The sequence below is a fragment of the Dermacentor andersoni genome, chromosome 10, assembly GCF_023375885.2.
Source record: "Dermacentor andersoni chromosome 10, qqDerAnde1_hic_scaffold, whole genome shotgun sequence".
NCBI classification, from domain to species: Eukaryota; Metazoa; Arthropoda; class Arachnida; order Ixodida; family Ixodidae; genus Dermacentor; species Dermacentor andersoni.
In genome coordinates this window covers 25,659,889-25,674,881 of record NC_092823.1, presented here as the reverse complement: position 1 = coordinate 25,674,881, position 14,993 = coordinate 25,659,889, and the positions used below count along the sequence as shown (strand labels likewise).

Below are 14,993 nucleotides of genomic sequence, written 5' to 3'. Positions count from 1 at the left end.
GTCTGTGCTGTTGGGCTATAATGCAGTACGTAAAGCAACAAGGCCAGCTAAGATTCCTATTTAAACACTGCTCCCTGAAACACTATGTGCCCGTTATGCCAAAATCTTGGAAAAACATTTTTTGTTATGATAATTCATTTGATACGCTTCAATTTAAAATGATATATTTTCGTTTTGTATTTACTTGACCTATAACATGGTAAAAGAAGTATGTATTGCACAGCCAGTGTTCTTGCAATTAATAATACATTGTTTTCTTTTCCTAGGGTTCATCATTATCATCATCAGTCTATTTATGTCCACTGCTGGACGAAGGCCTCTCCCTGTAATCTCCAATTACCCCTGTCCTGCGCCGACCGATTGTCATTTCTGCCTGAAAATTTCTTAGCTTTATCATCCTACCTAGTCTTCTCTCTTTCTCTACAGAGCCTCCCTTGTCTTGGCACCCATTGTGCAGATCTAATCGTTCACCGGTTATCGATGTTACGTTTCACGTGGCCTGCACAGCTGCATTTTTTTCTGCTAATGTCAGTTAGACTATCGGATATCCCCATTTGGTCTCTGATCCACGCCGCTCTCTTGCTGTCTCGTAACATTACGAGTAACATTTTTCGTTTTATCGCTCTTTGGGCGTTCGTTAAATTGTGCTCGAGCTTCTTTGTCAGTCTCCAAGTTTATGCCTCATATGTCAGTACCGGTAGAATGTAATGATTGTACACTTTTCATTTCAGAGACAGTGATAAGCTCCAAGATCGCATTTTGTAATGCCTGTAGTATATACTCCAACACAGATTTATTCTTCTTTGAATTTCCTTCTCATCAAGAATGTCCTCGTGAGTAACTGACCTATATAAATGTACTCCAGTTTAGGCTATAGAGGCTGACTGGTGGTCCTGAAATATTGTTTCCTTGCCAGGCTACTGAATATTATCTTTGTCTTCTGCATATTAATCTTCAGCCTTACTGCCGCACTCCCTCTGTTAACGTCCTCAATCATTTTTTTTGGTAATTCCTCGGCAGTGTTGCTGAACGGGAAAATGTCATTTGCAACTGAACTTTGCTTAGATATTCGACGTTCATCCTCACGCCTATGTCTTACCACTTTATAGCTTTAATACTTCTTCCAATCACGCAGTGAGTAGCATTTGAGAGATTGTGTCCCCTTGTCTGGCCCCTTGCTTGATAGGTAACTTCCTACTTTTCTTGTGGAGAACCGAGGTAGCTGTGGAATGTTTGCAGATATTTCCCAATATATTCACGTATACCTCCTGTATTCCTTGATTACGGAATGTCTCTATGATTGCTTGTATCTCTACTGAATCAATGGCGTTTTCATTGTCTATAAAAGCTATATAAAGATGTTGAGTGTACTCCGCAGGTTTCTCAATTATCTGATTAAGGACGTGGATGTGATCCATTGCAAAATATTATGATAAAAACCATTGCTTGTTATGCCTAACGCATAACAGACAGAAAATATTGTGTAGCAATATTAGGCTTGCTTAGATGATAAGCAACGTGTTGAGATACGAAGAAATTACGCAGATACATACACACATACTATATGCATACTTAAATTCATACATACATAGTTGTTTTCTTGCACGCAAGTTCAAGAATTCTCATTACCTGTCATAAAATTGCGCAATATCCTACCACTCCCGTGAACGCGTAAAATTGTCTTTTTATTCACGCAGAAGCTGTGAAAGAAAACTGCCGAAAAGCCCAAGAGCACAGGCTGCGTGTGATGAAGCTTCACAAGGCTCCTTCACGGCGTGGGACGTAGCCGACGCCATTGCCCAGGAGGCAGTTGAAGGCGCAATGGAGCACTCGGCCATCACTCACCCACCCTCTTATTTAGTAGCCATGTTGAAAGTTGGAGACACACCGTGCGTGCACATAAATAATGAGGGCCCTCATGCAGCTAGAACATGCGACATGATCCCGGAGTCGAGAGAGAAACTGTGTACCTTGTTGAAAGAGTTTATTGCTAAATAAATAACCTGCAAACGTCAAGCCATTTGTTTAAAGGAGCCTTGATGATTGCCGTGGTTACTTTAACAAACGATAAATGAATGCGAACAACTGGAGGCCGCGCAGGATATTGCAATTAGGCATTGGTCTGCCGCATTTCTCCGATTGCATACAGGTATAATAAAACGTGCACATGTCCACAATATATGGCATGAATGTGTAAACTGTACTGCGTAAAAGAAAAGGAGAAGCCAATTGCTTAAAATAGCCACAGCTTTCCGCTTCATTACACAATTTTACACATAACTAAATTTGATTTGGAAACTTAAAGGGACCCTGAAACGATTCTGACGATTTTCTACAAGCGTACTGAGTCGTTAGAGTAGGTCCTTCTGATCATTAATTGACACATCTAAGTGCTCCGCGTAAAGCGTGTAATTTATTATAAGGTTTTAAAAATGCACATCGCTGCCGATCGGAGCACGCTGCTCGGCGGAATTTTAAGCCGCCCCTACCCATATGACGAAAATCACCCATATGACGTCAGTGGGGCGAGCTATGCGATTGGCTGACCAGGGCGCGTGATCAATAATTTTCCCAACTTTATGGTAAACAAATGATCTTCGTAATAGTTGGAATGTTAGTTCATTTGTTTTTATAAACAGAAAGTAACATAATGAGAATGCACAAGAACGACTTTTCAATACAATTAAGCACTTCCGGCACACAGCAAGTGTCGTCTGCTTGTGTTACAACGTACTCCATTTTGACGAGAGCTCCGCGGTCAGAGTCGGTCTCAGTCTTTTCGCGAGCACTATGATTCGTTTTTGTTGCTTTGTGGACTGCAAACGTAGCGACTGGCAATATGTCAAGCTGCGACATCGTGTCCCTGTGCAAGGCAGCATACGAGCGAGCTGCCTGCTGCGCATCGGACTGCCGCTATCCGATCAGCGCCAGGGTTTGCGCGTTTGTGGCCGTCACTTTACACCGGAAAATTACTAACGCAGTAGCGTTTCGCGAGTCCGGTATTAGGTCAAATGCAAGTGCAAGGGGACAGGGTCTGGCCGCTTGACTGTGCCGTAACGGGATGAGCCATGAGATGAGCAGAATCGCAAATGCGAATGGTCTGCATGGTGCAGCCACCTGGTGGCACAGAGCTCAACCATACACAGTAGCAGTAACGAAGTGTATTCTTTGGCTGCTGGTGTGTATTTTTCGCAGGAGTGTAATCATCAACACTTTGTTTTCATAAATGTTTAAAATGTTTTACACTTGGTTAGAGCAATATTAGCGCTTTGTTTGGCTGGTTAAGCGCTGCGCCAACAAGTGGCTGGACCGTGCAGACCGATCAGGCCGCACGTACGTCTACGCTAAAGTTCCTTCATCAGCTTGAGTTTATGCCTCCAGTCATTTGCCGAAATGACCAGCTTGCCTGTGGTTACCGGAATACCAGACACGTTCGGCGCTACGACAGAATGCTCGCAACGCACGCTGCTTCGATAGCTCTCGCTTGGGGTCGACGGCCAAGCGGCTAGCGGAGAGGTTTCACGCGGGCGGGGGCGGGCTCCAAAACAACCGGAAGTGGACGATGTGACGTCGCATCGTGACGCGAAACCAGTGAAGGCGGAGCTTAGCCCCGATCGTTCGGCGAATGAGTTGAGGAGGAAAAGCATGACTAGGGAGGAGGGTAACTTCTAATCGCTTGTAGCTACATTAATACGTAACGCTTCACTTAAATTGTGGTGTGAATGTTCTACTTAAGTTGTACCCTACGCGTCTACAAAATTTGTCCGAACCGTTTCAGGGGCCCTTTAAGGACACCAAACTGCACAGTGCGTTTTAAGCGAGGGCTTTTGAACTTAAGGGATGCCGTCGTGCTGTAGTTTGGACTAGATTCGACCACACGGTGCTCTTTAGCATCCATTGAAAGTACGGTGCACGAGTGCTTTTGAAATCCGCCTTCATGGGCATGCGACAGCCGCGGCTGGGAATCACGTCCGCGGCCTCGTACTCAACAGCGCAACGCCAGAGCCACTGCGCCACGGCGGCGAGTACGTATACATTCTAAGTGTTAAGGAACATGTACCTGTTGCTCAGTGCCGAGCGCGTGTCTTTGCTTTGCTTTTTTATTCGAGCAGTCTTCAGCACAGTATTTACTACCTGAAGCCGCATCTACAGCAACTGATTTGTTTTGGACTTCCCCTTTCGGTTTGAAGCGTTTCTTGCTATAACTTAACGTTCTTATTTTTCTGCGAGCTCACAGACCAAAAATAGAAAAGTCTGGCGGAATCTTATAGCCTTTTATTAGATTAAAGAAAAGGGAAAGATGATATGTATGCGCTATAGTAGTAACACAACTGGGACCACCGTTGCAAGCAGTTTCCAAATGCAGAAAGCAGAAGTAGTGTTTGTCACGACGTAGATTATCCGGGAAATAAACATTCATATCTATTGTCTTTGACTATTCTTGTCAAATGTTTCGGAGGAAATGTGAAATGTTTGTTGCGCTGTTGCTCACCAACAGCGCTCTGTTACCAATTCTTTCGTGTGGGTGAGGTATTCTATTTGCCTATGTATGAGTCACCAAGCATAAACGTCCGGTGTACTGAGGACAGCATGAAATTCTTGCCTATTCCCTGATTGACGAGCATTTTAAATCAACGCGAGAGCTCTATCACTCGTGTGCGTGTGTGTGTGTGTGTGTGTGTGTGTGTGTGTGTGTGTGTGTGTGCGTGCGTGCGTACGTACGTGCGTGCGTGCGTGCGTGCGTGCGTGCGTGCGTGCGTGCGTGCGTGCGTGCGTGCGTGCGTGCGTGCGTGCGTGCGTGTGTGCGTGCGTGCGTGCGTGCGTGCGTGCGTGCGTGCGTGCGTGCGTGCGTGCGTGCGTGCGTGTGTGCGTGCGTGCGTGTGTGCGTGTGTGTGTGTGTGTGTGTGTGTGTGTGTGTGTGTGTGTGTGTGTGTGTGTGTGTGTGTGTGTGTGTGTGTGTGTGTGTGTGTGTGTGTGTGTGTGCGCCATCATCTTCATAGGACCGGGGCTCATGCGCCTGGACCACGCGGCAAGCCTGGCACGAGGAACGGTGATCAGGAAGCTGTGTGTCTATTGATCTGGGCTGGGACATTACAGGTTATCCTTTGCATGCCTCCCGCCCTCGGTGTCGTCTCTAACAGCCTCAACTGGCCACTGTCTGTGAAGCCACGGTCCTTAGCCCACATGTTTAGCAGATATTTAAGTATCTGTTCTCCGTATCAAGGCTGTTGCAGAAAACAACGTTTTCTGCGGCAACATTCCTGTGCACTTCGCCAGATTTAGCGCACGTGTAACTCATCTGCGAGCGCAAGTTCTGTGTCACAACATAGCTTCTATAATAGGAACACAACTGACCTTGTTACCTCATACACGGAGACACCGGGCGATAAATGACAATAATTTTCTTACAGCCTGCAAGCGCAAGCACAAAATTAATCTCGATAATAACGCCGTACTTTCATGTTGATGTGGGCAGACGGAGGGAAAGTTGCTGCTTTGTTGCTTTTTTTTTTTTTTCATACAGCCTTCGTGGAGTTCAATGAGCCTCCGCGGGCCTGCCCGGAAAGCGACCTTGTGCCCTTGTACCTCCCTTTTCCGCACATCTCTCCTTGTCGATGTTTCGTTCTCTCGACGACACGTCTCATCAACAGAGGACAACAGTGACAAAGATCAAATTCAGCCTGAAGCCTGCCTTGGAACCGGCCGCATCATAAAGTTGCAAGTCTCCGTTACTGAAATGAAGATAGTCACCGCTCAACCTCATCACGAAGAGGCTAGCGCTTGTCACGGAACCATCCGGTTGTTGTGACTATTTCACATGATAGAATGTTGAATTAGCCATAAACTTCAGTGTTTATCGTTGCACATTTCAATATCCACCTACCGGGCAAACGTGCTAGGGCAACAGCTCGGAAAACAAAAGCGATCAAGAATTTCTGAAGACAATCATCAACAAACGACTCTAGATAACGGAAAACTAATAAAATGAAATATATGCGTTCTCTACGCGACTTCCAGTTTCCGCACTCAATAAGATGCACTCTGCTATCGCCAGTGTGCAGTTACGGCACGCCGCAGCTGTCAACCTTGTTGACTGGGTCCCATGTCACGCGTAGTTCCCCGGATGGTGTCTGAGATGAGCGGTGTCAAAGCTGTGCCAGTACCCAGACGGCGAAGTACAGACGGCGTGTCGTCGAAATTTTCGCGGGACAGGTTACAGGTCTGCTGGAAGAAGGCTGCCCAGGGCTTTCTTCCGATCGTGTGTCGTGAGTAGGGCGCTGCTGCTTATGATGATGATGAAGCTAAAGTCTTTAACACGTACGCACTCACGGGGATTAACCAGCAGTCCAGCAGCTTTTGTATATGTGCTAAGTGAATAAATTTAGAAACGCATAACGAGGTTGCATTCGCAAAAATCTGGAAATTCGGCTTCATCCTCTGCTCCTCCGCTTTATTTGCCGACGTTCTGACAATTCTTTTTCCCAAGACGTCAGTGGGAGTCTTGAGAAGCTGCGGAGATATAGCATTGACATTGCCAAGACGGTTCTGGTGTCGCCCTTCTACGGCGCTTGTTCGGGGTGCATGAAAAATTGATCTCGCAGCCACCTGGACGGCCTTGCTGCCGGGAATACCCTGATGACCAGGGATCCAACTCAGTTGTAAGCCGATGCCTCGAGTTTATTGGAGGGCTGCGGAGCCGTGCCTTTTTGTAACTGTTCGGCTCTGGTTGCGGTGCAAGCCGCATCATTCCCTGAAGGAGTTCTGAGAGTCCCGGTAGATGTGGGTAAAAATTTAGAACTTATAACTATTTTAAAAACAAATGCGCGAAGTAAAGTAATTATTGCGCGCATGAGTGACTCCAAATAAAAAGCTAAGGACAAAAAATGTCCGCAACGGGAACTATCCTTACGTTGTAGTGGCAACGCAGAATGAAACACTGCCAATAATGTCAGTTACGTATCTTGAGCTGTCCTTCTAATGCATTTTTTTCTTCTGTAAGTGCACTTTGCAGTTCACTAATATAACCAATGTCAGCAATCTTTGAAATATTCTCTTACGAAGAATTCTACTGTAACTGCTTTTTGGAAACACGGGTGAATTTTTTCGTTTAGGCAAGCTTGTGCTCCCGAAGATTAGCACTGCTCAAATAAAAACTATGCGGCTGCGAGCACAGTTCCGGATCGCCGAATCTAATCCCATGGTCTAAGTCCCTTATTTATGCATGTCCATCCGAACATTCTACATGGTGATCGCGTGCCCTCGAGAATGCACAACACTATTCGCTATTCGCGAAGCGAACGCAATCGTTCACGCTTTCCTCGCTGTAGAATAAGTGCGTAGGAATATCAACTTTTACCAAATCGACTACAATTGAGTCGTGCCAGAAACGAATCGGAACTCAAATACTTATTGAATTGTACTGCAATAATGAACAGCCTCTTTTTACATAAATGCAAGAGAGCTGCTACCATTGCAGCATTCATAACGTTAGCGAGTTTCTTTAATTTCATTGCACTTATTATGCATGGTTTCATTAAAGAACACTTAAAATTTTGCAAACAGGCACGCAGCTTTTTCACATACTTCGAACTCTTCGGAGAATCAGTGATCATGCAGTATCAGAATGAAGTTCATGAAGTTCAAAAAGGCAGTCTTCTAGCGTAGTCACCATCTGTTTATTCGCCTAAGGAGGAGGAGGAATAAACTTTATTAGTTGAAATGAGCCGACGGTAAAATCGTCCGAGGTGGGCGGCGTCCCTAGTCCAGGATGCCATGGGCTTGAGCTGATAGCTTGGCCCTGCTCACCAGGCGATGCTGGTCTTCAGGGCTCAAGCTTATCAGTTGGGCCTCCCACTGCTCGACGGTTGGTCCGGTGATGGGCGGTGTCGATGGATTTTGTTGACATTCCCATACCATGTGGTAGAGGGTATTGGGCGTAGAGCAGAAGGCGCATTTGTGAGTATAGGTCGTAGGGTACATTGCGTGTAGCAGGGTGCCGTGCGGGAATGTGCCGGTCTGTAGTTTTCGGAAGATCACCGCCTCTTCTCTTGTCAGCTGGGGATGCGGGGGTGGATAGATCCTTCTACCCAGTCTGTAGTGGCTCAGGATATCGGCGTATCTTTTCGGGACGCTATCTTGTTGGTCTACCGGTGCTCGTGAACCTGGTGGGATAGCCCGGAGAATGTGATCTCGGGCAGCGGCATTAGCCGCTACATTACCCGCCAGGGACTCGTGTCCCGGGGCCCAGACAATGTACACCTCTGGAAAATTGTCTCGCTTTTCGAGGATGCTCAGGGCTTGTTTGGAAATGCGGCCCTTTGGGTAATTTCTACATGCTGTTTGTGAGTCGGTGATGATCGTGATTAGATCTTCCTCTCGCTGGCCCGTAGTGGCCGCCAGGGCTATCGCCGTTTCTTCCGCGCAGTCGATGTCTGGAGTGCATACCGAGGCCGCTGCTACCTCTTGTCCTTGGCCGTTGATCACGCTGATAGCGTGGGCCGCTCTGTTCTTGTACTTTGCCGCGTCGGTGTATCGGACTTCTCCTTGTTTTGGTCCTTCGTAGGCCTTACGCAGAGCTTTCACTCTCGCTCGCCTCCTTTCTCTGTGGTATTCAGGGTGCATGTTTCTCGGGATGCTGGCCACCGTGATCTTCTCCCTCAGGGATAGAGGAACCCGCTGTTTTCTGGACTCATATTCGACTGGGTAGCCCAGTCTTATTAGCGTGTCCCTACCCGTGCTGGTGAGCTTGAGTCGCTCTATCTGGCTCGTCTTGTGGGCCTCTACTAGTTCCTCCCAAGTATTGTGGATGCCCAGGCTGAGTAGCTTCTCCGTCGACGTCGTCGGTGGAAGCCCCAGTGCCAGCTTGTAGGTCTTTCGTATTAGGGTGTTCAATTTGTCTCTCTCGCTGTTCTTGAGACCCAGGTACGGGGTGCCGTAAGTGACTCTGCTGATTACCAGGGCTTGTATTAATCTGTGTCCTGCTCTTTCAGGCCGTGCTTTTTGTTTGTCACTCTTCGCACCAAGTGCGCGACTTGGGTAACTGTCGCTTGCAGTTTTTTAATGGCGGCGAGACCGGCACCGTCCTTCTGGAGAGTGAGGCCCAGAATACAGAGTGTGTCCACCTTGGGTATGTTGACTCCATTTAGTGTCAACGTTGGGTCAGGTGTCTCCTGCGGAGGCCGCCCTCTTGTCCTCTTTTTGAGGATCAGGAGCTCCGACTTTTCCGGCGCGCATGAAAGACCGCAGCGGTGCAGATAATGCTCGGTCCTGTCGATGGCTTCCTGCAGGGCGTCTTGTTGTTCGCCCGCCGATCCCGTGCACGTCCACATGGTCAGGTCGTCTGCATACATTGCGTGACGGATACCCCTGATGTTCTCCAAGAGGTTCGGCAATCCCCTCATCGCTATATTGAACAGCAACGGAGAGATCACCGACCCCTGGGGGGTTCCTTTCTGCGGTATTTGGAACTTCTCGGTCCTGAGATTCCCCAGGCCTATGGTCACCGTTCTACCCGTCAGGAAGTCCCGGACGTAGTTGTATGTTCGCCGTCCGCAGTTGGTATGTTGTAGGCTGTTTAGCACTGCTTCGTGTGAGACGTTGTCGAAGGCTCCCTTCACGTCGAGTGCCAGGATGGCACTCTTGTGGAATGTGCTGAGGCCGTCGATGACTTCTTCTTTCAGCTGAAGTAGAATGTCCTGGGTGGAGAGGTTAGGCCGGAAACCGAACATAGTGTTCGGCAGGTGGCCACCTTCTTCCGGATATGGCGAGAGACGATTGTGGACCATGTGCTCGAAGAGTTTTCCCGCGCATGACGTGAGAGAGATCGGACGCAGGTTCTGTAGGTTGATGGGCTTGCCGGGTTTCGGGATCATCGTTACGTCCGCGTGCTTCCAGGAAGCCGGTATACTGCCGTTCTCCCAGCTTTCATTGATAAACTTTAGTAAGCTCTCCGTTGCCCCGTCGTCCAGGTTACGGAGGGTCTTGTTGTTAATTTTATCCCTGCCGGGCGTCGTGTTTCTTGTGAGATTTCTTAAGGCTGCCACGATCTCCGACTTGGTGAAAGGTTGGTCTAAATCCGGATTGGGTTCCCCGTCGTACTCCGGGTGAATGACCGGCTGCGTCTTCCGTTGTTGTTCGTCTCCGATGTATTTCTCGGTGATGGCTTCGAGCGCTTCTTCTTCAGTTCCCTGGAAGTTGTGTATAAGTCTTTGTATGTGTTGCCCCGTGACAGTTTTTGATTCCGTCTTCGCCAGAAGGGTCTTTAGAATGGCCCAGGTCTTTCGGTTGCTGAGGGTTCCCTGTAACTGGTCGCACATTTGATTCCAGTTCTGACGTCCGAGTTTTTCAGCATACTCCTCCGCCTGCCGCGAGACTGCGGCGATGCGGATCTTGAGTTTGCGGTTTCTCTTCTGCTTCTTCCATCTCTTCAAAAGTCCTCGCCTGGCCTCCCAGAGGTGAAGTAGGTGTGGGTCGACTTCGGGATTGTCCGCAGTGAGTTGGATGGTCTTTGTGTACTTGGTAACCAAGTCCATCACGTTCTTGGTCCACTCCTCGATGTCCTCTAGGCTTCTGGGGTGTTCGTCTTTCCGGAAAGCAGGCCAGTCCGTAATTTTGGCCTGACCTAATCTCCCAGGGGTTTTGTGGTGCATGATTTCAGTCTGGATGATATGATGGTCGCTGCCCAGAGTCTCGTCCAGTCTCGACCACTCGACTTGCCTTAAGCCAGTGGAGAAGGTCAGGTCTGGGCTGGTGTCTCTGGAGACACTGTTGCCGATTCTAGTTGGTATTAGAGGATCGGTCCACAACGTCAGCTGGTGGTGTTGTGCCGCGTTGTGCACGTCCATACCCTTCTTGTTGGTTGATTGGTAGCCCCAAGCCACATGTGGAGCGTTAAAGTCACCCACCACGAGAAGTTTTTGACCGTTGGTGACTTTCTTCACTTCTCTCAGGAACTTGTCCAAGTCCTTTAGTGTGTCGCGCGGAGGACTGTATACATTCAGGATGTAGAGGCTCTGCAGGGTTTTCTTGGGAGGAACCAGCTCAATCAGAGTGTGTTTGATTCTGTGGTTGATTTGGTGCTGCTGCGTCGTGTAGTGCTTCTTGATGAGGACGGCGGTCCGGGTCCTTCCTTGGGCAATGTGCGTTTTGTAGCCGCACATCGTAATATTATTTGTTTCTGTTTCCTGTAACGCGATGACGTCAGGTTGGTGTAGGGTGCATAGGTGAAGTAAATTTTGCCGTTTCCGATTTATTCCTCTGCAATTCCACTGCCAAATTTTGAGGGTTTCGGTCGCTTCTTTCTTCTTTGCTATCTTATTCGCCATCTTGGCTTCCCAGAGTCTCGTTCATCTGGGCTTCTCTGATGGGGTATTTTGGCTTTTTCCTTGCCTGCTCTTTTTCCCTTTCTAGAATGGAGATGCGTTGGTTGAGTTCGTTGCCCATCTGGGTGATCTCCTGGCGGAGCGTTTGTACGGCTGCTTGGACGGTGGCTGCCACAGATTTGCTTATGGTGTCGACGGCCTGAGCCAGTTCGGCTCGGAACTCATTTCTCAGTTCGGCCTTGTCTTCGGTTCGGGCCTTGTTCATCTTGTACTCTATTCCCGAATCGAGGTCCTCCATCGGGGGAGTATGTTCCCTCGGCGGCGTTGGTGTTGTGGTCAGTTTCTGCTGTTTTTGCAATTCGTCAATGAGATGTTGGAGCTTCCTCTCCAGGGCTTGTTCCCTGGCCTGAGCTCTTCTGTCGCGTTCCTCCTGACGACCTTCTTGCTCTTCTAGACGTTTCATGAGCACTTCATTCCGCTTCATCAGGTCGGCATTTTGCCTTCTAAGAGAGGAGATGGTTTCCTCGTATCTCGAATTTCGCTCTTGTGTCGGCAGTGAGGGAAATGAGTCGGTTGTCGACTTGGAACTGGCTATCACTTCCGCCCAGGTGATCTTCTGCTGTTGTTGCTGTGGCTTACTTGTTCCATATTGCGAGGAGCTTGAACTTGCCTCCCTTGTTATAGGTGGTTGTCGGCCTCTTGATTGACTTCTCTCCCTCACATACAGGGGTGGGGGTCTTGGCTTGAGCCTTTTCTCGCACTCCTTGCTTGCCGTCTCGTGAGGTAGTCCACATAGTTTGCACTGCAACTGGCAATCATGATCTGCTTGTGGGTTCTGCACCCCGCACCGGTTGCAGATATGTTTGTCTGGGTTGGGGCATACGTCCTGCCGGTGGCCGATTTCTCCGCAGGCCTTGCAATACTGTACCGATCTGCGGTATGGGCGACAACGTGTGTACGAGCCGGCCACCTTCACATAGAAAGGGATGTGCGGACCTTCGAAGGTGATAACTGCTGAGGTGGATTTGCCGAGCATCCTCGCATGCAGGATGCCACAGTTGTTGGCTGCCAGTAGTTCCGCAAGTCGTTTCTCCGTCGTACACGCAGTGATACCGTGCACGACTCCACGTACTGTTCCTGGGAGCGGTTTGATGTACGGCGTCATCTCGTATGTGGCCGCCCCAAGTTCGATGCTGCTGATGGAACCGAGCTTCAGTGCGTAGTCTTCGTCTGCAGTGCTGGCAATTATCAGGTTCTGCTTCCACTGCGTTTGGATGGTTACGTTCGCGCAAAATTCTTTGAAAGGAGAACCACTTGCCCTTGCAAGTCCTTCGGTGATCTTCTCGTCCGGCCAGCTGGAGAGTTTCATGCCGGTTCTTGGTCGGTATACCACCTTGTAATCATTCTCTGGCAGCGGCGGCGTCACGCGTCGCGGCGGTGGCTTGCCGTTGGTTCGGCTTCCCTGATCTTGCTGCCGTTGGTGGTTGCTGTTGGCTTGCATGCTTGCTTCCACTCTCGGGTTGTTCCTCGCGTTCAGTCCTCCTTGCTGGTTTTGGGGGTTTTCTTGCTTTCCTCCCTCTTGTATGCGGTCCTCGTTCAGCGCCTTCTTGTTTTTTCTTGCCTTGATTGCTTGGAACCATGGGCCAGCTTGACTCAGCGTCTTGCCGCTGTTCTCGTCGAATTCCATGTTGCTCTGGACCGCTGTGGAGTCTTGGCTATTGTTCTCTATGTCCATTTCGTGAGCACTGCCGTTCGTTTCGCCTGCCATTCTCGGTGCTCGCGAGGCCACGCGGGCCCGCTCCTGGGGCGCGTGCGGCGTTCGGAGAACGGTGTTCGAATATGTCGAGGTGCTCGTTGCTCGGTGTGTCAAGGTAAACAAATCCACTCACCGCGGTAATTCTGGCGACTTTCGATGCCGATTGCCTTGTCGAGTTCAATCACACAAAATCGTGAAGTTTGGTTAAGGTTAACTGCAATAACTTGCGATAAAAGCAGCAGCCCATGCGAAGCGCGTCCGCTCCACTCGGCCCCCTGGTGGCCTAAGTATAAATCGTAAATGAAGGTCATCTGCGGCACCACCCACCGTAGTTGCTTAGTGGCTATAGTGTTAGGCTGCTAAAAAAATGTCGCGGGATCTAGTCCCGGCCACGGCGGCCGCATTTCGATAAGGGCGGAAAACACCCGTATACTTTGATTTAAGGGCACGTTAAAGAACCACAGGGGGTCGAAATTTTTAGAGTCCCCCATTACGTCGGGGCATCTCTCCTTCATTACTCTCTCACTTTCTGTCCCCCCTGCAGCCGCATTCTGCCTCATAATCAGAAAGTGGTATTGGCACGTAAAGCCCCACAAAAACAAAAAAAATCTGTGGCAGTGGCACCGCGGAGGGGCCAACTTTTTTCTAGTTTTGTGTTCGTGGTTCACGCTATCACCATTCGATCGAATAAATTTGCAACTAAGCGTATTCAAATTTCTCATGGTAAATCAGCGCACAAATAAATAATAATTCGACACAGCACGGAATAAAACCCGGGACAAGCGTTACCCTGAACTCTTCATTTGACAAAGTCGTCATAAAAGATGTTTGCATAGCACGCGCTCGCTCTCACGTTGCATTTAAAAAAAACAAGAAAACAAAGGTTTCATTCTGTGATTTACGGCTCTACGAATCGGTTTTTTTCACGTACAAAGAAACAGAAGGCTCACTGAACACACGCGAGACAGATCTGCATAACTCATGTCTCTGCGTGGTGCACTTCAGTCGATCGGCACTAGAGATCCTGGATAACGGGCCGTCGTTTGCGGCTCGAAGCCGTCTTTAGAATGTATGAAGTCAGTCTTTCGACGCAGAGCTGCATGACGAACAGTTAACGCGGAAAATGGCGGAAATTCACTGCCGCGTCAAGAACCGTTTTTTCAAGAAACAATGTCTTATATACAACCGCAAAAAGTTCACGTGCTCCGTCCGCCACATGCGGCCGTTCATTATATTTTATGGTTTCAAAGCGCACTCTCTGAATCGATCGCTTGCGCACCTTGCGCTTTGACCAATGCATCACTCCCCACAGAACAATGTACTATTGCACGCCGTAAGTGAACTTCACAAAGTAAGAGATATGCTTTTCCTAACCTTGTTTTTTATCGCCTGCTTGGGATGTACAAGAGTAAAGAGAAGCGAGCTTGTTGGGGGCAGACAACACCATTTCAGCGTCGTATCTACGCGGCACCGAATTGAGGTTATGCTAAACTGTGCATATCAGGCGCGACTTGCAGCCGACGCTTTTCGCTCGTGAAACCGTCAGCATCCTTGTTGCGCTCTGGCAAAGGAGAGTTTCAGCAACCCGGGAAATCGAGCTGGTGGAAACCCAGCCGCCGACTGCTTTGACCCCTGCATGTCAAAACGTTCTTGCATCTTGTGGCGACACAATTTCTTCAGCGCTCGACGTGCTTGTTCGATGTGCGATGTTTGACGTGCTTTCAGATTGCACTTGAGTTCTTAACGCTTGTTCTGTGTATTCTGTCGTATTTCCATTTGTTAAGTAATCTGCCAACAGTTTAGACAACCCTTTCCGATTGCTGAAATCCGAAGCTCTTAATTTCCAGAAAGCAATAGCGAAGATGACGCACATTCTTGAACGTTACCGTGTACCGTTTTTCTAGGGGTGCTTCTGC

At 48.8% G+C, this 14,993-nt stretch overlaps 1 protein-coding gene across 1 annotated transcript in view; it reads left to right on the top strand.

Annotated features, from left to right (window-relative positions):
- LOC126519208 (uncharacterized) overlaps nucleotides 1–2,016 on the top strand; it is a 136,681-nt gene extending 134,665 nt beyond the window's left edge. The window contains exon 28 of the mRNA XM_050168825.3: nucleotides 1,698–2,016. Within this exon, the coding sequence (XP_050024782.3) occupies nucleotides 1,698–1,786 (89 nt within the window). The 3' untranslated portion in view covers nucleotides 1,787–2,016. The remainder of the gene's footprint in view (nucleotides 1–1,697) is intronic.
- The last annotated feature ends 12,977 nt before the right edge of the window (nucleotides 2,017–14,993 follow it).